The sequence below is a fragment of the Lontra canadensis genome, unplaced genomic scaffold (genome assembly GCF_010015895.1).
Source record: "Lontra canadensis isolate GAN:19392208 unplaced genomic scaffold, GSC_riverotter_1.0 scaffold19, whole genome shotgun sequence".
Lineage (NCBI taxonomy): Eukaryota > Metazoa > Chordata > Mammalia > Carnivora > Mustelidae > Lontra > Lontra canadensis.
This window is the reverse complement of record NW_022631013.1, coordinates 8973299-8998055: the sequence shown is the minus strand read 5'-3', so window position 1 is coordinate 8998055 and position 24757 is coordinate 8973299. Positions and strand designations below refer to the sequence as shown.

At 42.6% G+C, this 24757-nt stretch overlaps 1 protein-coding gene across 2 annotated transcripts in view; it reads right to left on the bottom strand.

Moving 5' to 3' along the window:
* Window positions 1-24757, bottom strand: part of ACO1 (aconitase 1) — a 56248-nt gene that overhangs the window by 19958 nt on the left and 11533 nt on the right. For both annotated transcript variants that reach the window (XM_032860343.1, XM_032860344.1), the window contains exons 2-10: window positions 14866-14984; window positions 13628-13796; window positions 12210-12347; window positions 5782-5851; window positions 5471-5654; window positions 4625-4764; window positions 2694-2865; window positions 1821-1921; window positions 587-703 (exon numbers count right to left, since the gene is read on the bottom strand). In XM_032860343.1, coding sequence (XP_032716234.1) covers window positions 587-703; window positions 1821-1921; window positions 2694-2865; window positions 4625-4764; window positions 5471-5654; window positions 5782-5851; window positions 12210-12347; window positions 13628-13796; window positions 14866-14962 — 1188 coding nt within the window. In that variant the 5' untranslated portion in view covers window positions 14963-14984. The remainder of the gene's footprint in view (window positions 1-586; window positions 704-1820; window positions 1922-2693; window positions 2866-4624; window positions 4765-5470; window positions 5655-5781; window positions 5852-12209; window positions 12348-13627; window positions 13797-14865; window positions 14985-24757) is intronic.

The window sequence follows — 24757 nt, the reverse complement described above, 5'->3', positions numbered from 1 at the left end:
ACTAGGTACTTTGTGGAATACAAAGGTGATGCTGACACAAACCCTCACTCAAACATATGGTCCAATAAGGGAAATCAGACCTACAAATAATATAAAGGACCAGCAATGTAAGTTCAAGAACATGGATGCCATCCAAGGGTTTCAGACCAAGTGCCATGGAAGGTTCAAATGGGGACCAATGACTTTCTGCTGTGAGATGTGAGGCCACACTGTGGAGGCTGAGGGACATGGACATGAAGGGAGGGGGAGGAGCCAGGCAGGTGGGTAAGGGGGGGCATGAACAGAAGTACAATGGCCAGAAAAGCTGGGGCAAGTCGAGTGTACAGTATGATGAGAGTCAAGGAAAAGTAGACGTTCAGTCTGGGTTGTGTTCACAGACGGTAATGGGCTCTAAGGAAGCTGTGTGGCTCTTGGCCAATGGTACAGGCACTGAAGACTTCAGGATGGAGAAGAAATGCCGTCAGCATCAGGCTTTGGGAGCCTTCGTCATGGTGGGGCGGGAGTGGAAAGCAGTGTGGCTCTAAGACATGGGGCATAGGGCTGGGTGGGGAGGGGGGACTTCCACCTGTCTCTCCCCAGCCCCTACCTTGGCTCCGAGGCAGCTCTCAAAGTCCTTTTTCATGTCAGTCACGGCGACTTTGTCCTGAGGCCTTTTTGGTCCACTGCAGCAAGGCACAACTGTTCCTAAATTTAATTCCACAACCTGTCTCCCCAAAAGAGAAGGAAGTCAAGAGCTGACATTGTACTCTCAGAGCAAAAATGCAAGCTGGGCCAGAGAACTGAAAATACCACAACCACAAAAACAAGGGGCGCCTGGTGGTTCAGTTGATTAAGCCTCTGCTTTTAGCTCAGGTCATGATCCCAGGGTCCTGGGATTGAGCCCCACATCAGGCTCTCTACTCAGCAGGGAGACCGCTTCTCCCTTCTCCTGTTCCCTCTGCTTGTGCTCTCTCTTGCTCTGTCAAATAAAATCTTTAAGAAAAAAAAAAAACAACAACTAAGCCATCACATTCATAAACAAGGACTCAACGTTTTTCTTAATCCCTAAGGAATGAATTTCCGAAGTTCAGGATGGGCACGTAAGTGGCATGGGACAGGCAGGAAGTCTTGTCACCTCCCAGAAAGACCAGAGTGTGTGCATAGCTGCTGGCTAGCATCTTCTATGCATGCATTTTTGCAAAGAAGCCAATGCATCCTTTTTAATGCTTAGCTTAGTTTCAGATGGGTTTTCTACTAAAATGATACAAAAACCACTGTACTTTTTTCTAAATTGATTTGATAGGATGCTGCCATTCAGTCATCAATGCCAGGCAATGGGCCTGGGTCTGACTGTGTATTTCCTTCCCTCAGGTGTACTGTGAAACATAACCAGGGTGACCTGGTGACCATCCAGGCTTGCCAATCCAGACAAATGTGGAATCAGTTTGCCCCCTGGAGAATGAATGAAGGTAAGTCACTGGATAAACCAGAACTAACTGCTATGCTTGACCTCCATTTCTTTTCCATCTATAGTGATGAGATGAGCCCCTTAAACAGCCCTACTCTCTCTGGTGAAGCCCTTCTCCAAAGGTCTTCCACATTAGGGGAGTCAATCAGTAGGTCAGAAAGGGGACACACATTCAACCTAATGGCCAAGAAAAAAGGAAGAAGTCATTTTAGGTTTATAATTCCTTATCTTCTTAATTGTTTTAGTCTTTTAAAACCTTGTTCTTCTGTGATGACTTGGCAGTGACTAATTTCCTACAAGTATTCCCCCTCAGAAAAAAACATACACAACTAAAATCACCGCCTAGAGGAAAAGGAAATGCACTCTCTCATACCTGGGCAAAGTCTGGGTCTTGAGAGGGGTCACTGAAATCCCGAAACATTCCTACAGCTTGAAGATACTTTTTCATTTGCTTTACTTTTTCTTCATCACGACCTAAATGGGCATTTTAAGAAATAACAAGTAACAGAGGTTAAGATTTCCTGCTGAAGGGATGTCTGGGTGGCTCAGTTGGTTAAGCATCTGCCTTTGGGTCAGGTCATGATCCCGGGGTCCTGGGATGGAGTCCCACATCGGGCTCCCTGCTCAGCGGGAAGCCTGCTTCTCCCTCTGCCTGCGACTCCCTCTACTCGTGTTCTCTCTGACAAATAAGTAAATAAGTAAAAGAGGTCCTGGTGAAATGAATGTCTCCACCGGTAATTATACAAGTAAGGTGCATTCTGCTTACACACACACACCAAAACCTTTGCTGATATTTCAACTTTCTGTCTAATACTCTGACTCTCTGGCTGATGGTGCTCTTTACTAGGGGTCATTAACTGATCTGGACTCTTTTCTGAAGCAGATTCTGGTCCTGTCTGTAAATACTCCCCCTCTCTTTGGTTATCATCGTCCATTCAGAGGACCTCAGGCTTAGTTAATTGTCAGAGCACACCTTCATTACTAAGATCACTTGCTTCCCATCAAATAACCAGTAGTAGAAGACCAGTACAAACACTTAGGCTTCCAAATACCTGAGCCCTTGCGGCTGGCTACACCATGTCTTTGTCGTATCTTCTGAATTCCCAACGACCATTTTGATTCCATTGATAAAAGTAAAAAATAACCTATAAGTGAGACCCTGTGCACTCCCAAGGGGCAGAGGCAGAAGGCAGTGCTCTGATCCTTGGAGTTCCAGGAAGCCTGACCCAGGGCTGTCTGCACTCACCTGTCTGCACCAGGTACTTGATGCTAACGTCATCAACCGGGAAGAAGGCAGCAGTGGCTCCATACTCTGGACACATGTTCGCAATGGTAGCTCGGTCAGCAATGGACAACTGGGCTACTCCGGGCCCAAAGAACTCCACAAATTTGCCCACGACCCCCACCTGGCGCAGGTGCTGAGCAGCAGAATAAGAGAAAGCTTGAGACTCAAGAGCCCATCTTTAAGAAGCAGAACTAGCACTTTGTAATTCTTATCAGCTAGCCTGGTGAGTAAACATAAAAAATAAACTGGCCCAACATATTTTTAATTACTTTAAAAAATAGAATTTAAAAAGCAAAGTTAACTAAATATGGGGAATCTTGGACTGGATCCTGGAACAGAAAAGAGTCATTATTGAAAAAACTGGAGAAGTTTCTAGTTTGGTTAATAGTGTCATACTAAGGTTCTTCATTTTGATTAATGTACCATGGTTATGTGAGATGTTAATGTTTGGGGAAGTTGGGAGAAAGGTAACAGAACTCTCCTGTTTGATCTGTATTTACATCAGCTATCCTGTAAATCTAAAATTATGTCAAAAACAATTTCTACCCCCCCAAAAAATGAGAGAGAGAGAGAAAAAGAAAGAAAAAGTAATGCCCAAAACACAAATAACATTAATAAAAGTTTTACATGATGAGAAGGACTTTTCCTCTCTTATAAGATCATTGGAAGTGCCTGCAAGTGCAAAAAAATCAAATAAATTCTTCCACCCTAAATAGTCTTACATTAGTTTAGTAATTAAGTAACAGGCTTATTTTCAAGGGTATAATGAAAAAATTTCCTGAACACAAGTACAAGTTCATTGTAACCAAAAGTTCAGCCAGTCTGACTCCCATCTCTTTCCCAGACATGCCATCAGTCAGGGCTGGGACCTCTGTGGCTCACTTGGCCTGTATTAAGCCAGTCTCACCAGTTGTGTGGACAGCCACACGGACAGGCTCTTCGGGTTACGTGGGCTTCTGCTAAATTCGGTGGGAAAGTCCTACGTAATTCTGCATTTGAAGAACAATGCACAGACATCTATGATAACCTATAGCATTCAAATAAATGCAATTCCAAATTCCATAAAGATTAAATCAAACAGAAATAGTTTTTGTCTGTTAACAGGAGAGTAGTTATCCCTAACATTCCAAGCCTCCTAACTATAAAACCAGACAAAAATAGGATTGTGAAAATAAAAACAAAACAAAACACTCTTTTCTAATAATCTTGCAAAATGCTCCTCTACTTTTGCAAAGCAAGCAAATCATAAAATAAAATAAAATAAAAAATAATTTCTTGCAAAAGCTAAAGAAAAGGAAAAAGAATACTATTTCCAGCTTGGAGAAACTTCCATTATAACAATGAAAGTTCGAATACAGAGAAGGGAATTAAAAGAGTCCGACATTAAATCCACAGAAGCAGTTTGTTATTTACACATAAAGAAGAACCATGTGGAAAAATGTAGCCTAAGTATAAACACGCTTGGGAACAAGTTTTACAACCTTGGGATAGCGGTTATTTCTAGGAATGCGGAGGACGGCTTTAGCCATAAATATTTCATTTTACTTCTTAAAAAATATGCACACAGGGAAAGCTCCGAAGGAAACGTGGGAAATGTTACCATCTGTTAACTCTCTGTGGTGGCGCATACGCATGTCATTTTAACTTCTGTGTATCTGAACTCTTTCACACTTTCAAAATATTGTTTTAAAGAAAAGGATCCATGCAGCCACGGAAGAGTAAAATGAACATTAACTAACACTTAACCGCAGAACTCTCCCCTTATCTCTTTTTAAAAATCATCAACATCCTGTTTCCTAGAGCGCATGGAAACCAAGAGGACTCCATCGTGCATTCGCTCCCTGTGTGTCCCCCAAACCGGCCATGGCCAAGAAGAGGCAGCGTATGGTTACCTTGGTAATGGTGAGCACGATGTCAGTGGATGTCACCAGGGGGTGGGGATTTCCCACCAGCTTGTAGCCAATCACCTGCGGAAGCACCATGCTGATGGGCTGGCCCAGCATGACGGCTTCGGCTTCGATTCCGCCTACGCCTGCAAGGAAGGCATGACTGAGGAACGCTCTCACTGTGCCTTACTATATCCCGCAAGCATAATCCAATCCCCTTACAGAGCTTTACTAGAGCAGATCTGGGTTCTGTAAAGAACAGTTATCTTTTCCCTATTTCCCTCTATGGAATTTTAAACAACTATTTCTCAGAGTGTGGTCCGCGGGACACCTGCATCAAAATCCCCTTGATTCTACAGCAAGTGAAGAAATGGGGTTCAGGGGGAACCTGGGTGGCTCAGTGGATTAAAGCCTCTGTCTTCCAATCGGGTCATGATCCTAGAGTTCTGGGATCGAGCCCCACATCAGGCTATCTGCTCAGCGGGGAGCCTGCTTCCTCCTCTCTCTGCCTGCCTCTCTGCCTACTTGTGATCTCTGTCAAATAAATAAATAAAATCTTAAAAAAAAAAGAAAAAGAAATGGGGTTCAGGAGTCTCCATTTTTTAACAAACAGAGGTGATCTGCATTTATTCTAAATGTCCCTAACCTTTATGCCAGTTCATTCTTCCAAACATTATTACTGAGTGCTTAGGAGACATGAGATAGTCTTCTAGGCACTAGAAATCCAGCAGTAAACAAAACAGACAAAAGATCGTGCAAAGTCATGCTCCTGGGATGTCACGGTAAGAGTGGAAATCAAGCTACACACTAGAGAAGAGCTTATATGGAAGAGGAACCTGGAACGATGCTCACCCCAACCGAGGACGCCCAAACCATCGATCATGGTAGTGTGCGAATCCGTGCCCACGAGGCTGTCTGGGTAATAATAGCCATCGTGATCGAATACCACTCTCGCCAAATACTCCAGATTCACCTGGTGGATGATTCCTGAGCCAGGGGGGATGATCCGCATGTTGCGAAAAGCCTGAGAACCCCACTAGGATTGAGAACGGAAAGAACACCATGAAAACCTGATGTGTTTCTGTGCATCCCACCTCCCTGGCACCTCTCCTTGTACCCACGTATATAAAGAAACAACCAGTGGAACCAAACTCCGCCCATACCTTTAAAAATTCAAATCGTTCTCTATTTCTTTCAAATTCCAGGTCTTGATTCTTCTGTAAACTGTCTGTCCTGTCAGAGACAAAAGGTAAATATATACATTTTAAGGCTTGAAATGTTACCAGTCGAATTTATTGGTGATAAACGCACCGGCAATTTCATCCACAGGCTTGCTGGGTGGTGCTGATGCATTCATTCACATGGGAAACGAGAGGGAATTGCCAAAAGTAGAAAGAATAATTATTATTTGGGTCAAGTGATCCTACAGTACACGGTGAGTAGCGAACATTAAGGGAATTTAAGTTGAAACTAATCTAATCACAAAGCCTGACTTTTAGGAACAGACTCCAGACAATTATGATGACAACAGCAGCTTTGATATTGAAAGGACTGTTGTTTCTGTACTCCTTTCCCATGGGTGACTTCGTTACAACACCTCTCTGAGCTGAGCCGGGTCCGGGTGGCATTTTCATCTGCTTCTCTTGGGAGACAGGGATCAGCAGTGCCAGGAGGCACGGGCATTTATAGAATCACCATCTCCTAGCTCTTGCACAGAGGTTTCCGAGGAGGATGGTGCTACCCAAGAGCATCTGTGAAGGGCAGATTACATGCTGAGGTTTACTCAAAGTCATTCAGTCCATCAGGAATGACGCAGGCAGAGCAGGGCATCAAGAAGCCTCTCCAGGATTTTTATAATCAAATCACATCTATTGTTTTGAGTCAAGGTAGAATAAACCAGAGTTACGACTTGGCAGGTCGGGCCCACAGAAGACACTCATAAACCAAACCATGGATTGCGTGCACATAGGAAAGGATAGTAGCATTAATAGCTGAGACCTAAGTCAGACTTCATTAATTAGTAGTTAATGCTTACCGACTTCACTGGGCATGAGCCACTCTTCTAAATATTTAAAATTTATTTTCTCATCTAGTCTCCATGGCAACCCTTTAAATTAGATGCCACAAACACCCACATTTTTCCAAAAGAGGCAACTGAGATACAGAGAGGTTAAGAGACTTGCTCAAGACCATGCAGCTAGTATATGCTGGAACCGGAATTGGAACGCTGGTAGCCGCAGCACACAGTCGTGTCACAGGCTTCATGTGTTTTGCACACATGAGCTCATCAGTGTGCACAACCATCCTTCACAGAGGTTCCACTCTTAGCCCCATGTGCAGAAGAGGAGCCGAGGCACAGAGAACTGAGCTCACCTGTCCAAGGCCAGACATTTGTCGATGATCGAGCCGTCGTCTGAGCCCAAGTCTGACGGCCCTGGGGCCTGTCCCCTGACCGCTGTTCTCTACATTGCATCCACGCTCTTCCTTTACTTATTAATGACCCAGAGAGCCTACCCTGTGCCCCCCGCTGGAAACACAAGGGTGTAAGAGCAGTGCGTGCACTGCTCAGAGCCTGCTGGGCGACGCAGAGAAGCAATCAGGCAACTGTAAGAATGTGACTGTCACTGCTATGGTACGGGGTGGGGGGGAACACTCAGAAAAGGTCGCAGATTCAGACTGGGGGTGGGGATACCTTCCAGAAGAAAGTGACATTGAGGCAGTCTGAAGGACATGTGGCATCAACCAGATAAAGATAGGCAGGTGCTCCTTGGGCAAAAAAGGACTGGAAGCACTTAGCATTGACAAAGAACACATTCAGTTACCGCTGAGCAAGGGGCCCAATGCAGGACTCCGTCCCAGAACTCCAGGATCATGACCTGAGCTGAAGGCAGACGCTTGACTCACCGAGCCACCCAGGCCCCCGTGTGAGTTGCTTTGATGGAATCAGTTCCTAAGGGTGCCTTAGAGCAGGCAGCCATAAATTCTAGCTCCACAGGCCAAATCTGGCCCAATACCTGTCCATGTTTGGCCCTCAAGCAAGCAATAATTTTTATATTTGTAAAGGTTGTAAAAAAAAAAAAAAGGGTATGTGAGCAGAGACAGTATGCAGCCAGCAAAACCTATACTATTTACTACTGGTCCTTAAAAAGATGTGCTGATCCCTGATGTAGAGTATGAATGCCTGTGAGTGTATGTGTTAGAGAAAAGCAAAAGGCAGAGAGAGAAAGGAGAGATGCCAGCACAGGAGGAAGAGGCAGGACAAGAATGCTGCTCCCGGAACAGCAGAGTCTCTGGACCAGGGCGGCTACTCCTCCAGGCACTCATCTCCTTCTCACTAGTCCACTGAGGGCTCCATCCACATCCACATTTCCTGTATTAGGAATACCGTGACACCACACCGTCAATGGGTCAAACCCTAATGCATGAGTTTCCTTCCCGCATCTCATCCCCACTCCCACTTTTCTACATCATCTAATGACCTCCCCTCCCACCACTTAGTTTCTGCAACTATCAAAGCATTTATTCCAGAAAAAGCCTAACTGGCTCCTGTCAGTCTGTTTGGCTTACCTTTGTACCTTTGCCAGAATCCATTCTCTAAAGCACAGATCATCATGACCCACCTGGAACCTGCCGATGGCTTTCCATTTCTACATAAAGTACGAATCCCTTGCCTTAAAAAACGAAGTCCTTCCGTGTGACCTCAAGCTTCCTTTATATGCCCTCTCCTATCACCTAGTCCAAACCTTGTTCAGCTTTAGCCACAGTGAAGCCCTCATACTCTCCCAAACCTCACTTCCCTCACACTCCATTCTCTCTGTGCCGAGTGCCTTTTCCAGCGCTTCCCCCCTTGTAAAGCTCCTTCAGGACCTGGAGCACGTGATGCTCCCGGCAGAACCCTCTGGACTCCTCAGGTCAGGATGATTTGCTTCCTTCTCCATGATTACTCCACTTAGCAACTGCACTGAAGTTATGTGTTCTTTAATTTTCTCTCTTCTAAACTAACCTGTTTCTTAAACAAGTAACACAGTAAGTCTTAAATAGATTTAAGGAAGCCATCTTGGAACATTGCTCTTAATCATATGGGGCCCTTAATCATATGCCTCTGGCTCTGCTCTTCTCTGGCTCTAGCTCTTCTTCTTCTTTTTTTTAAAGATTTTATTTATTTATTTGACACAGAGAGAAAGAGTGCGATCATAAGTAGGCAGAACACCAGGCAGAGAAAGAGCGGGGAGCAGGCTCCCCGCTGAGCAGAGAGGCAGATGCAGGGCTTGATCCCAGGACCCCGAGATCATGACCTGAGCTGAAGGCAGAGGATTAACCCACTGAGCCACCCCGGATCCCCAGGTTCTAGCTCTCCTACTCGGAACATTTGTGGATGACCAGTCATGGTCTCTTTCCCTCACTGATCCTTCCCAGCACTAGAAGGACAGCAGAAAAGCAGGGTTGGAAGGGCGACATTAACCCCGGAGAATGCTGGCACGTCAGCCTGACATAAATAGCATATTCACAGGACAAGCAGAAGCCAGTAATGCTTAGGCTGTTTTAAGACAGGTTAATTCCAGGTGAAAGCCTATTTACTCATTACAACAAAACACCTTTCTTGGCTCAAATTAACAGTACTAGTTCCTGGAATGAATGAGTAAATAGACCTAGAATTCAGATTTTTCCACCACTCAGGACTTCCCTAAATTCACCAATCAACTGAGCTTTTAATAAGGTCTCTGAATATGAATGGCCTCACAGACTAAAGAGGAAATTTCTCCTTAGTTACATAGTTTGAATTCAGATTTGGATGTATTTCAAATTTTCTGAGTATTACATTTAATGGTACTCCAGAAATTCAAAAACAGTATTTACAGAGGAGATAGTTTCCATACCCATAAAATCTAGCCAGAAATTGTTATGATAATAATAAAAATTGTTGGTTTTTTTTTTAAAGGTTATTTTTGAGATAACTTTGAAAAACTTTACAATAATGAGTTAGTTAGACCTTTCATTCCTAAAAATGTTGAGGCCAATTATTTTTATTCAAACCAGGCAAAGAGCTCAGAAATACTTAAATGGGAATACTTATCATCTGAGCACCCCATCCACAGTTTTTCTAGTTCATGTCTGGAAATACCTGGAAATCAGCCCATAGTACACCGTTCCACAAAAGTTGGGACATATCATATTTAATTCCTTACAAAAATGAAGAAAGAGACTGGGAGGTCAAATTGCAAAACCAGATTCAAGCAATAAAAACAAAACACCACCAATGAAAATACTTCTAACAGAAATGTTGTCTTTCATTAAAAAAAAAAAAAAAGTGTTCCCAGATTTGGGTATCAGTTTGGATCAAAGTCCTTCCCCCTAGCTCCCCACTGGACTTTGCTGTTTTCATAATAATGTTTTCAGTAGTGCAGTATAAATGAAAAGGGTCCATAAAAAAACTGAAACTGGAGTTGATAGATTTCAAGGTTTAAAGAGGAAAAATAAATTACAGCAAACTTTGTATGCCCCAGATTCATACTGCTTAATCAACAGTCAGGAGCTCTTTGAATTTTGAGTCAAAAGACTTTAGACATTAAAACAATTACAATTCTGTCCCCACCAGTCCTTTCACCTTCCAGGCAGTGAAATCAAGGTAAATCATCAATGCCAATGCCAATGAGAAAGTAAAAAGATAAAGAAAGATAAAGTTGCCCATGATTTTGTGAGGCTACTTGTATAAATTCTGCAGTGGGGTGTTGGGAAATATCTTTTTTCTCAAATTGAATAACATTTTGTGGATGTATTTTTAATTCTTCCCTTTGACACCAAACCATTAAATTGAGCTCATGTAATTTAAGGGACAAAAAAAAAAAAAAAAAAAAAAAAAAAGACAAGTTGCCTAAGAATGAGGTTAGAGTCCAAAGGAAAGGGAACAGCTGCTAAGGATCCGTTTGTTCCAAGAATCGTCAATTCAGAGGACAAAGCACATTTTTCTTTATTCTGAATTTATCTGGTTTTTACAATGGCAACCTTAATCTGAGAATGGCCAGTTATCCCAGTTCTCTTGAAGCTGTATGGAACCCATTTAAATCTCCAAGGAAGCAAGTTTTTTTTTTTTTTCCTCTGTGAATGGTTTGTTTCATACTGTTAAATGAGTTTTTATTATAAAAACAATAGCTTCTTACAATCCCAAAAATAAATCATTTAGAAGTTTTTCTAATCTTTTAATCTCTGTATAACTTTTCATCTAGCTGAGATCACACTATACATGCAATTTATATCTGGCTCATTGAGCTCTGATATGAGCATGTTCCAAGTGTTATTAAACACTTTATGATTATAACAGTAAATGTTACCTAATAATTCACTTTAAGGACATACCATAATTTAATAAATCATTCTCCTTTGTTGGACATTAAGAATGATTCTAGGTTTCCATTATTAAAAATAATGATTTAATGAACACTATTTAGTGATTAAGCTACTCCTGAATTTCCAGATTATCTATGAAGGGGTAATGCTCTGAAGTGGAAATTCTAGCACAAAGGATATGACAATTTCTAATAATCTTCATACACACTGCTTTCATCATTCCTAATTTATTATTAGCAGTGCATAAAAGTGTCTCCTTCATGACACCTTTATAATTAATAATGTTTATTTTCTAACCTTAATTATATTGATAAGAGAAAATGGTATCTCAAGAATTTAATCTACTTTTTTATTACTTCTGAAGTTGAAAAGGATTTATATAGTGTTCACTTGCTTTTCCTTTTATTGTGAAATTTCCACTTTCCTTTACCCATTTATCTGCTGAGTTTTACTATTTTTGAATGGATTATGCACACTGTTTATATATTAAGAATATTAACCCTCTGTCATATTTGTGGCAAGTCTTTTTAAAGATATTTACTGTTAATTTTGAAGTCATTAAAACTACAGTCCTTTTTCTTCTTTGCTTCATTCTTTGTTTTTAAATTTAGAAAGGTCTCCTCAAGACATTTGACCTATACATAATTTTCTTCTAAGTTTTTTGATGATTTAACTTAAAAAATATTAAAGCTTTAATTCACAGGCATCGCTCTCTCTCCCAAATAATTAATTTCCCCAGCACTGAGTGTGGTATAGTTCCCTCTCTCCCCACTCATAGTTGATAATAACTATTCAGTTATTCTTCTAGCAGTACCTGGTTGCCCTCCCTGTATAATCCGGCAGTTACTCCTACAACAGATGGAGTGTATTCCCCACCCCTAATTTAGGGCCGTACTTTCTTTGATTAATGTAACTGTGAAGAGAATTGATTCTATGCCTGCCCTGATCTAATAAGCCTCAAGAGATACTGTGGGTTCCTACTTGCCCTCTTGAGACTCTGTGATGATCACCAGAGAGCTGCTTTCTCCTCCAGCCTGGGCCCCAGAAGAAGTAAAAAGAAAAAAAAAATACATTAAAAAAATAACAATAAAAAATCTTCACTGGAAAATCTATAGTAAGTTTGAGTTTTTCTGAACACATCTTTTAAAGATTTTCTTCTGTTTATCTACATACACCAACAAGGAAGACTTGAACTGTAAGACTCTGCACAAAACAGAAAACCCAAGTATTGATCCTAATCTCTCACCTTCTGTTAAAGTCCACCTGGATGGAATGATCAATTACAAGATCGGCGGGACAGACGGGGTTTATTTTCTCGGGATCTCCTCCTAACTTCTTCACGGCATCACGCATGGCAGCAAAGTCAACCACAGCTGGCACACCCCTAAGAAAACAGAGCGTTAAGCAGAAGACAAAACTGTTGAACAAGTGTCCTTGGAATGGTCAGCTTTGGCCTCCACTGACAACACTGGCCATGAGCCAGTTTCATCAGTGGGGTGAGCAATGGATGACTCAGAAAAGTGGAAGCTGCTAAACACCTTTCCTTGAGCAGACATTGGTAGTAAGTGCCATGACTGGGTGGTATCTCTACATGAAGTTTTGTCATTGCATTAAAGTTAACAACAAGTAGGGTTTAACCAGAGACTTTGGGAAAGCAGGCACTTAAAAAACTCTGGGAACGTTACTGCCATGGCTGATTCCCATTCATATGATGGGGAGACAAAAACCTAGAGAAGATCCATGGATCTTACCTCCAACTTCAGACCAAATTTCAAGAAATGGATGTAATTCAGAGAAGTATGCTATGAATCAAATTGAGACTAGGTCGAATCATTCCATTTTATTATTTTAGAGTGTAAAATTTGTTCTCTAGACTGTCCTCTAGAAAAATGAAATTTGGTCTCTAGAAGGAATAAAAAATCATCATTTAAAAATGGAAAGGCAGGGGTACCTGGGTAGCTCAGTGGGTTAAGCCTCTGCCTTTGGCTCAGGTCATGATCTCAGGGTCTTGGGATCGAGCCCCACATCAGGCTTCTGCTCAGCGGGGAGCCTGCTTCCCTTCCTCTCTCTGTCTGCCTCGCTGCCTATTTGTGATCTCTCTCTCTCTCTCTTTGTCAGATAAATAAAATCTTTAAAACAAAAACAAAAACAAAAAAAAAAAAGGAAAGGCAGTGTCTAAAAAAATAGGCCATGATGAGGAGTAAAGACTCCTGGGAATAGCAGGATGTGAACTGAGGCTTAACGGCAACAGGTCAGGCCTTGCGGCCTCCAAGTCTCCCCTAAGGGGACAGCACATCACTGTTCTAAAGTCAGCTGTTTGAAACTGGCTATGTGGGTAACAGGATGTGAGGGAGAGAAGATTCCAAGTTAGCCCTACCTAATGCTACTTCTTCCACCTTCTTCTAGTGTACCTAAAACTAGGATCTCCCAGACCAAAGATGCTGACCTTTGCCATTGGAAGAGGCAGCGTGACCACATATCCCAGTGTGTCCGAGACAATCTTTTGCTGTCCAGGATAACACACCGCTTACGTTTTCAAGTGTCTGGATATTGGGTGATAAATTATACAGGTACTCTGTGTGTGTGCACGCACGTGTGTGAAGTTTGATCTAAAGGTTGACAAGGGAGGTGGTGAAGAGGGGAGTGGAGTGACATTAGGCTCACGTGAAGTCCTGAAGGATGACGCGGGCAGGCTTAAATGGCACTTCTATGTTCTTATGCTGCATGACATTCCAATTTAGGATATTTTCGATGTCATTTTTCTTCACCAAAAATTGATCGCAGTTCCGAACGGCTGCCTCCAGGAGGACTCTGATTGAAAATGGTAAGCGTTCTAGGGGAAAAAGGAGAAAGCGTAACAAAACAAACAAAAGCCACGAGACACCTTCTCATAAGAGCCAGTTAAAGCCAATCTCTATATAAACTCGATATAAGGCATCAGACTACTCTTCCAACAGGGAAACAGGAAAGAGGGATTTCCACAGTTTAAAATATAAGCATAGTGAATGGGTTTAAGAGATATTTGGTACTTGAAAATACCCACAGACTAAGCAAAAATAAATATATATATTTATAGTTAATTCTTTCATAATAAATTGTTGCCCTACCTTGGATTCCAAAAACAGAGTTTCCCTTAAGTTATCACGAAAGAAGTCAATCTAGATATTTACTGTATTATATGTTGGCAAGTAACACCCATGCAAAGTAATATTTCTTATGAAAACTAGTGTTTAAGAAAATAGAAAATAACTCCTTTACAACTGTTGTAATTAAGACCAAAGACAGTCACATGCACCTTTCAAAGGAAATACAAGCCTGAATACCACATAGGACGGTCCTGGTAATGGGTCTAAGGATAAGACAATGGTAATTCATAAGAAAAACGATTTTATTTATAAAAGAAATGTTCTATCCTGATCTATGAAAATTATTCACCAATACTATTTGGAAAAGATTAGAGTGCTCAGGTAGAAAGTAGAGGGTTTGGAATAAAAGAGACCTGTTTTTGTCTAATTCTACTACCCACATAGTTGTTTTTTGATCATGTCACTGACCCTCTCTGGGCCTCAGCTTCCTCAGGTCTTCTTATGTTTTACAAATGTGACCTCACAGGGCTGTTATACAGATTAAATAATATAATATGTATGTACAAACACTCTATATACTATAAATGTTACATAAATATCACATGATTATAATTATTATTACTTACTTGAAAATGGGCAACGTAAGAAGGATATGTGCGTGTGTGAGTTTGTGCGCTTAATCCAATATCATTCAGACACTTCTGCTACTCCCTCTTTCAACTCTCCTAAAGGCTAATTAGTTATATAGCTTAATTATTATGTAAACAAAACTCTAACTGCTCTGATAATAATTATGTCAGAGAGCCATGGACCTACCATATCTTGAATCCTTCAATCTATTCAAATTGAAGAATTTCTTTCCTGGTTGTGCAAGATCCAAAGGCTCAACAAGGTGCGCAAATGGGTTGCTCATGATTCTTGATGGCCACGTATCCCTGAGAAAAGAAAAAAGAAAAAAAAAGAGAACATTTAATTTCTACTTTCAAAGCTGGATTTCATTGATTCTGAGGTGTATTTGCCCTCTTTAATGATTATGGTACATCACTTACAAGACATCACTTATCTTTTCAAAGTAGGAGGAGGGCGGGATATACATGACTCCAAGAATGGCATCTTAGCAAATAAAATGGGCTTCTGTGAAGCTATCGCGAAAGCTAGCATTCACCTCTAAAGAGAGCATAAAATCCCAAACTTCTTTTGTCTGATGGCTACAACTTTCCAACCTTCTTCCACTGATAAGGTATGCTGTGTCTCATGGTAAATCCTGAATACATGAAACAAACTTCTGAGCTGGACTCCTGTCTTTCTTGACAGGAGGTAAAATGTCCATACAGATGACATGCAATTGTATAAAACTTGAACTTTGGAAGTAGGGGCTCGGAAGCAGCTATTTTCTGTTGTAACCGTCTCTGTAGCATTTGACATTAATGTGTTAGTTTGAAGTCTTCCTGATTCACTTTTGCATGTGGTGGCAACGCAGTGTTCAATCGGGGAATCTCTGTTCCTGCAGAGGGGCATAAAGGCCCAAACTACCCAGATATGTGTGGAGGAGACCCTCTACCCCAGCTTCAGCCAGGACTTACGTAACTTTGTATAAACTGTAAGCAGTGAACATAGGAGGACACTGTTCCTGGACTCCACCACACAGACGGCAATTTCAAGTAACCGTACAACTGAGAGTAGACGTACTGGAGAAGGAGTTGGAAGACCTTGCTATCCAGTCCTACCCCTTGGGAAAACAGTCTTAATTTTGAGATAAGAACAGTAACATTTCTGGGGTGATTGGCTGGCTCGGTTGGTGGAGTGTGCAGCTCTGGATCTCGGAGTTGTGAGTTCAAGCCCCACACTGGATGTAGAGATTACTTAAAGAGAAAATCTTAAATAGAAAATAGTAACATTACCCAATTAACCCAGGAGTTTTATGAATACTTAAATATTCAACATATACTGGGGACGACTGATGTGGTGTGATCAACATATTACTGTAAAATGAAAAAACACGTGTGGGCATGCCTCGGGGGATAACGTGGGTTCCGTCCCGGCCACCACAATACGGCAAATATCGCAGTAAAGTGAGTCCACTGAAGTTGCTGGTTTCCCAGTGCATTTAAACGCTGACACTATACTGTAATCTAGCAAGTACGCAACAGTGTCATGTCTAAAAAAATAATGTACCGATTTTAATGAAGAAAACCTTTATTGCTAAAAAATGCTAACCATCATCTGAGCTTCCAGGTAGTCGTCATCTCGGACCACAGAGCACCACGCCAAATGCAACAGTGAAGAAACTGGACGTATCATGAACATTGTCACAATGTGACACACAGACACAAGAACAAATGCTGTTGGGAAAATGGTGGCAGGAGACTTCCTCAATGCAGGGTTGCCACAAACCTTCAATCTGTCCAAACCGTAGTGTTTGCACGGCACAATAAAATGAAGTCTGCCTGTACAGGAAATGACTGGGGGGATGAAAAGTGACAACTGGTTCTTGTCTCCACAGACAGGCCCGTTTCTTCATTAAAACACAAAAGGGACTGGCTGCTGCAACTGGGGCGGGGAAGTCAAGACTGGGAGTAAGACTCAGTGTCCACCGTACATCCTTTCATATCGTGTGCATTCTTACCCGCATGCACATGCCACTGTTTGAAAACAAGGCACAAGTTTTAGAGAAATAGCTCTTTGTGCATGTACTAAGGCTGGTGCTAGGTGATTGTCGAGAGAGGCGCTGGCTGAGAAGCAGTCCCTGCCTCTGTGGAGGCCGGAGGACAAGCCAGACGTCTGTCACCGGCTCCAGAGAACGCCGGGGAGAGTGTCTTTCTGCCAGTGGCTGTGCTGGGAACTGCTTTTGTCTCCTAATTCCCCATGGGGAAAGATCATCCTATTTATCAAGCAAGTCTGGCAGTGTGGATTTCCACATGGACTCCCTTGATTTAGAAGTGTTGGTAAGGAAAGGTTTCTAAATGACGGTGTGGGTTTGCTGCATGACGGCCAAACTGAACATGCCTGCGGGCGCTGCGTGACCCAGGGGCTGGAGGACCGCAGGGTCACCAGAGAGAGAAGACTCGGGTAGGGAACTATGGGAAGGGAGGAGGCGAGTGGTGACCCGCTTGAGCCGCTGGAGGGTGGCCGCTGCAATGGAAGAAGAGGCAGAGGCTGGAGAAAGGGTGGCCGCGGAGTCACCGAATCGGCCCCTTTGAGGGGAGAGCGCTCTCAGTGCCACACAGATCCGAGAGACTTCCCACCCCTCCCCACTAAATGAGGAGGCAGGAAAGAGGACAAAAAACCTAGAAATACGCTGTTGAGTAAGAAATGTGTTCGCCCGTGTGCAGGAGTTTACAAATCTGTGGGCTCAGGAAACAAGACTAATAACTGGAATTTTAAAAAGGTGTCAACTGGAAAAGGCAATCATCCTATTCTCCCTTGGATTTGCTACCATTGCCCCTAGACTTAACCACTCCAAACAGCAGCAGATGCAAGAGTAAAACTGCTCTTTGCCTCCCAGGGAGATGGATCAAGAGAACAGTGTCTCCGCAGAGGCCACGGGACCCGTGAGAATCTCTGCAGCCACAGAAGACGTGGGGGACGCTGGCAGAACCGGGCAGGGTGGGTCATTCACATCTTTAAAAAGCCTCAAGGCTCTGAATCATTCCTCTCTCTGTGTCAAACCCTAAACAGGCCAGGCGCCTCCAGTTTGCCAAAATTCTGTGGTGAAATCAACCGCTAAGTTGTACCCATGTTGGCCATGAATCAGCGAGGCTGAAATGTGTCCATCCACTTCCCCGAGCCTACAAAGGCCCTGGGGCAGAACGTCCGAAGACTCAGTCCATTCCGGCTCCTCCCACCACAGAGCCAGCCAGTGTTCCAGGACAGACATAGTGACCGTCACGGCATTTATGGAAAATGGCTTTCTAAGGTGTTCTAACGTCTGCTTCCCTTTTTCCTTAGAAGCTAGATAATTGTCTAATTCCACTATATTAATGAACCAAATTCTCCTTGCAGAAGCTAAAAGAGAAAGAAATCAGTCCCTAGTTACTCAGTAGCCGCATGTAAGTACCTGGGTACCGAAACATAAATACCCAGGGCTTTACACCATCTTCTCTAATTCTGGCGACATCTCTGTAAGTGAAAGCATGTCATTATTTCCATTTTACCCCTGAGAAAACTGCAGCTCAGAGAGATAGAAGAACTTGCCTAAGGACATATACCTAGTAAGAGGCAGAGCTGGGTTTTAAATCCTCCCTCCGAGAAACAACTCCTGTTCTTAAAGGGGCGTGCTGGCTAGAGGTCACCAACCAGCCCCACAGGTTAAAAAGAGAATGCCAGAAGAGGCTCAGGGACCTGAGAACTCCTCCTCCTGGAACTCACTTTGGAATCCTGGAGTTGCCTTTCCTTCTTCCCAGGGTCACCCAGCAGGTCGGTCTGAGCTCAGCGTTGTCACATGTCCCTTGCACTCTTTACTGAACCACAGGTCAATGGAAAGCAACAGGAGCTGTGTTCTGGCAACCAAAAACTGGTTTTGCTTCCAAGTTGGGCAACAGTCCTTTCACACCACCTGGAGGGCTCTGGAAATCCCTCCCAGTTTCACTCAAGCTATCACTCCTGTCTTAAATCGCTTTACAGGAGCTCCCCGTGCTTCAGCAATCCCAAGAGAAAGCCAAAATCAATCATGTTCCAAGGAGGGTCGGAGGGAGAGATCTTTGGCCTGGGAACAGTCCAGACCCAAAGTAGAATCTGGGCATCATGAACGCTTCCCAGGTCTGCCTTCCCCTGGCCAGAATTGTACCTCATCCTCAAACCTCAAGTACTACTGCAAATCCTGCAGACTCCAAAACTACCTGTGGTCTGGGTTTCATCTAGAAACCTGCCCTCTTACCTCCCACATCCACGTAAAGTCCACACCCCACTGTTTCAACTCCTTTCTTTTCTTATTCCCCCACCCTGCCTCCCCTCTGCTTTGTTCCTGCCTTTTTTCTGTTCTACCTAATCCCCATTCAATGCTCATAAAAGGAAGGCGTGAACAGAGGGAGTCACTGTGGATTTTTTGGAAGAGGGTGGAGTGTTATCCTAGTTTTTTTTTTTTTTTTTTTTTTTCCTTTTAGAGGGGAAGGGTTCGTGTGCATGGAAATCTGCTTGGGTGCTACCGTTTTCTGTTCCACAGATTAAGAACAGGATTGCATGGAGGCTAAGGAAAAAAAGAAGAGGAAAAGAAAAAAGGAAAAGAGAAAAGAAATTTTTTTAAAAAGAAGAAAGTTAAGAAGGGAAGTGATATCTTTGAAGCAGTGACACTGAGCTCATTTGGAGCTTGTGCTTCATGAACAGAACCGTTGGGAGGGCTCAACAGTACCCACCCTGAGTGTGAATCAGGTAGGACCCATGACCAGTGCTTATGCAAAAAGGAATTTTAAAAAGAGACACTTGCACTGTATCTGAAACCCTTCACTACACCTAGCTCATACTCTTTAAAATCAAGAGAATTATTTGGTTGAGAAACAGTGTCTGTGGAAGGTAACCCATCCTGAAATACCAGCTGGGTGACGTGTCCAATGTCATGATGCCCTCGGGTCCATCTTGTGCATGGATACAAAGAAGAGCGGGAGTGGGGAGAGAGTGCTGAACACCAGATTTTTAAGGTAAAATTTTTTTTTTTGTTAATTTCTAAAAACAAACAAACAAACTAAACATTAGACACAGGCAGACAGATCTGAGACATTTAACAAATGAACCATGCTGTCGGTAAAAAAGGTACAGGGAGTTCAGAGCCACGGCTCCACCCCAACCACAGTCTTACTGCCAGTCAACCTTTGGTCCCAATTCTGGATGCCTGCACGTGACTCGGAGAGCACTACCATTTGTGCTACGTGGTATGGCATTAACTGACCCCCCCCCATGCCCTCGGGACACCTTGTCCTAGGTGCTAGGAAGGTGATGAGACAGGATCAGAGAATGTTGAGCCTTCTGGAAAGAACCTTAGACATGCCGTAGCATGCTCCTGACCAGAAAACAGGCCCCCAGGAAGAAAGCGGGGTCAGTGGATTTATGAGTGGTAGACCTAGGAAGAACATACAGATGACTTTCTCTCCAGTGAAATGCAAATTTCTGGCAGGGGGAAAAAGAATGCTTAAAATCCTTCAAAAGTAAAGTTGAAAAAGTACCACTCAAAGCACTTTCACATATGACGATCTTCTGGAGCTTTTGTGAGCTAGTTCTCTAAGCACTGACTGAGCCTTCCATGGGGTTCCAAACTGCAGACAGAGAACCGACTGTCAGCTACATTTTGGGAAAGTGTAGCTTTCCCAACTTAGGGTTAAGTTTTTAACAATCTGCCCTGGGTGACTGAGTTTATTCCGAGAGGCAGAGGAGTAAGGGCAAATAAATTTTACTGATACAAATATCGAACATATAATTCCTTACTCAGATTCAACATAAGAAATGTGAGCTAAGACTCACATCAAGTAATATAAGTGGAATAGAAAAAACTGCAGAATAATATGTATATTAGAATCTAACTTAAGTTAAAAACACAAGACTATTAGTATATATTCATCCATATACACACATACCATTGTATACGTAAATGAATACAAAAAGAAAGATCTAGAATAAAGTTAACATTGATTATCCCTAGATAGAAGAAAGAATACATGGTTTAAAGAGCAGGGCGGGGCGGGGTGGGGAGGACTTTTAACTTCTGAACAGAATCCCGGCTCTATTTTCTGCAAGCATGTTTTCTTTGTCACTTACTTTAAAAAATCTGGGGCGGGGGCACCTGGGTGGCTCAGTGGGTTAAAGCCTCTATCTCTCAGGTCGTGGTCCGAGGGTCCTGGGGTGGAGCCTTGCATCAGGCCCTCTGCTCAGCAGGGAGCCTGCTGCCCCCTCTCTCTCGCCTGCCTCTCTGCCTACGTGTGATCTCTGTCTGTCAAATAAATATATAAAATCTTAAAAAAAAAAAAAATGATGAGAATTTATTTAAAAGTAAACCCATTCTGCTCCCCAAATGCTGTCCTTTGTCACCACTGATGCAGTGCACTGGTTCTGAAGAGAATCTGTGAATGGTTCACATCTAACTTTAGACGGACTTCTTGCATACTTCGTATCCATTGAACGTTATCAATCCAGGTGGGACCCCTTCCTACTCACCACCCTCCCCAGCCCCATCTCCACTTCCTTCCTCCCCCAGCAATCCCAGCAGGAGACCAAACCTGCTGCAGTTATAAAAAATATTACAGTAAGAAATAGATGATCATTGCAGAAACATTAGAAAGTGAAGATAAACAAAAAGAAGTAAATAAAAGTCACCATAGGAGTTTGGAGTTTCACTTAACATGACTTTTTTTTTTTTTTTTAAGATTTTATTTATTTATTTGATAGCGACATAGTGAGAAAGGGAATACAAGCAGGAGTGGGAGAGGGAGAAGCAGGCTCCCCACCGAGCAGGGAACCCAATGCGGAGCTTGACCCCAGGACCCTGGGATCATGACCTGAGCGGAAGGCAGCTGCTTAACGACTATGCCACCCAGGCGCCCCCTAACATGACTTTTAAATGGATTTGGATCTCTTTAAAGAATGGATTAGACCTCACGTTGTTTTGTAAATTGCTTTTTTTTTTTTTTCACTCAGCAATATATCTTTATCAGGCCAGCATGTGATATTTTATATCACTTTTAAATACACTATAAAAATCTATCATCCAGATATACAACAATTTACTTAAATCTCTTATTATTAAAATACGTAGTTTGTTTCCAAGTATTAACATTCAAACAATGCTGCAACCTTTGTACACTCTTCTTTGAGTAGGTCCTCAACCCATTTCCTCCATATAAATTCCTAGCTTTTGGTTCCTAGAAGTAGGGCAGCTGGGAGAAAGGATTTGCATGTCTGGATTCTGTTCAACGTCACCACGTGGCCTGGGAAAGACTGTTCCCACTCAGGACCCTTCTCTGAGGCAGCGAATGCAAGTGCCTCAACCAGGTAATGTAATTCTTTCTTTCTTTGGACAAATTGAGAGATTAAAAAGCTAATCTTGGGCATTTCTTTAATTGCTAGTGAATGAAGGTGAATACTTTTTCATCTGTCCCTTCACCATGTGAATTTCTTCTTTTGTGAACTGTCTGTGGAACAGGCCAAACCGAGATGGCCTCTGGTGACCAAATGTTCTCATCTCTGTGGGGGACTTGACTGAGCTATTAATGTGGCTAAGACATGGCTCTGTAACCCTGTAAAGGCAAGAACAGAGCCCAAAACTCTAATGGGGCCCTAAAATCTTTAGACAGTTTGACTCCATGCTGGGGTATGTCATGAACCTAGATGGTTAGAGCAAGGTAGGTGGTCCCTTTACCTTAAATCATGGGCAAAATCCCCATTTGGTTCAGCGAGCTTTGCTATCTGTTAGGCCGACTTAACTTCCAAGCCCAGACAACAATCTTGCAGATGGGTTTTGATGTGGGAAACAAAGGCAAAAGAAAGATTATTAAATTTCCTTACTAATTCCAGCCCATTGACAAGTTTTTGAAACAGGCAGAGTGACATTCTTCTAGGGACTCAGCTCCCTTGATGTTGAATTGTTTGCTAAGGGCAGAAGGCAATCTTAGCCCAAACCCCAAGATCCTGTCGGTCTACTTTAACATAAAAAAATTCCTTTGGGAACTTCCTTTATCTCTCCCCCCTCCCCCCCATATACATGTTAGAAATCACCCTCCAAGCATATGACTCACTGGTATACATCTGAAAGGTCCCATGACTGTGTTTTTACTAAACAATATTAAATGACCTTTCCCAACAATAGATAAGTCCCCTCAGGATCCTGAGAACCTTGTTTCCAAAACACCTGGGAGGCTTACACTATCCCTACCCCCTCCCAACTTGGAGGTATATAATGGGCCATGCAGCTTTTTCTGCCCATGGGTCCTGTCCCTGTCAGCTTCCAACCCTAATGTCTTTCCTACATGAGGTTTTGTGTGGGAGACAGAGTCTGGGGTCTGGGCAGCGTACTGCTAAACCATCACTCTTGCTAGAAGCACATCTTGGACCACGCACCCAGATGGCAGGGAATGCCGCACCACGGGGCTATCCCGCAGAGTCAGATTTGTGGAAACGCATGGAAAAAGGCGACTTTGGCTAAATGCTGGTGACAGATACAGTAAGATTTAGCTCTCCGAGTCACTTTCCAGCCATTGGAGTATATAAATCCAAGATTTAGCTGCTTCTGTTATCAGAGTTGAATCCTCTTCGGTTATCTTATGATAGAGAAAGAGGCACAGATATGAATGGGCCCCACAACCAACTGCAGGATTTCCGCGGACCAGTAGGAAGGAGCCGAGGAGAGTCATCTCCTGCCAGTGGTAGGGTGTGGAGGACAGAGGTTTTGTTTATTTTGGGGAAGGGTGGGGAGTGTGCATATCGGATTCCAGGAGAGCTTGTATAGTTTGAGTTTGCAGGTGATTAGTCGAGAATGGTCTAAAGTGCAGACAATACATCCTCTGAATTGTTTATTTATTTAGGATATCTAAAGACACACAAGAGTGGATTTTTTAAAATCTATACTAACAACATAACGAGGTTTCTATTTCATGTGGTTGCCCATTTCTCTTCTCACTTTTCCTAAATATACCCATCCTGAATTTTCATGGCTTCCAACTCTTAAAGTTAAGGTCACTGCATCTCTGAAGTTCACTTCAGGTCACTATAAGGATTGGCTATGCTTCATTTCTTTTCTATTTAAAGAGAAATTAATTGGTCCCACTTCCCAAACTGACTGTTGTGTATCTAAACATCATTCTACTTATAAACAACTTTTTGTCAAAAGTGAGATTCCAAGGATGTCTATGTAAGCATAAATAAGACTGAGGTCAGAACCATGCAGGCCAGCAAACCACCATGGCTTGTCAGCTGGATTTTTTCCACATAGTGGAGAACTAGAAAGATTAGTTCTTTGCTTTATTTGATGTAGTTGCATCTGGAAAACGGGAATAACTAAATATCTCTCGATCTTCCCAGAGACCAGGTCACCTCTTTGATCCTGCTAGCTACTTGTAGAAGAAATTACACACACACACACACACACACACACATAGAGAAAGCGCATAAATTGGACACTTGTAACTGAAAGAAGTTTGAATGAGAAGCCCTAAGAACAATCGTCTATTTGGGGAGAGAATAAAAAAAGAAAAAGAGCACAGAAGCAGGGTCTTACAGAAAGGAATGGCTTTATAAAAATGTAACCAAATCCATGAACACATATCTCCTGAGCACTAATTATATGCGAGGTGCATTCTACAGTGTGAACATGAACAAGACTCTGCTTTCTGTATTAGAAAATTTTGCCATTACACAATGACCTGTCTTATTTTTGTTAAATTTTTAAACTATCAGTCTGTTTTCATTTATTCTCCTGTCTCATCCTGGACAACTGACCAGAAGGCTCCACATGTATTCCTGGATTTTTAAAAAGAGCTGTTAACAGTGGTGAAATGATTGAGCTCCATTTCGAATGAGCCACACAACCTTTCTGTGCCTCAGTTTCCCAATCTGTAACATAACATAACAATGATCCTAAAAAGTCCCTCCTAAGTGAAAAAATTCCATGATTCATTCATTCATACATGAATGAATGAATTTATATTAACCTTCTAATATGTGCCAGAAACTGTTTCAGACACTGGGGATATACCCAGGAGCAGAAGTGACAAAGTCCCTGCCCTGGTGG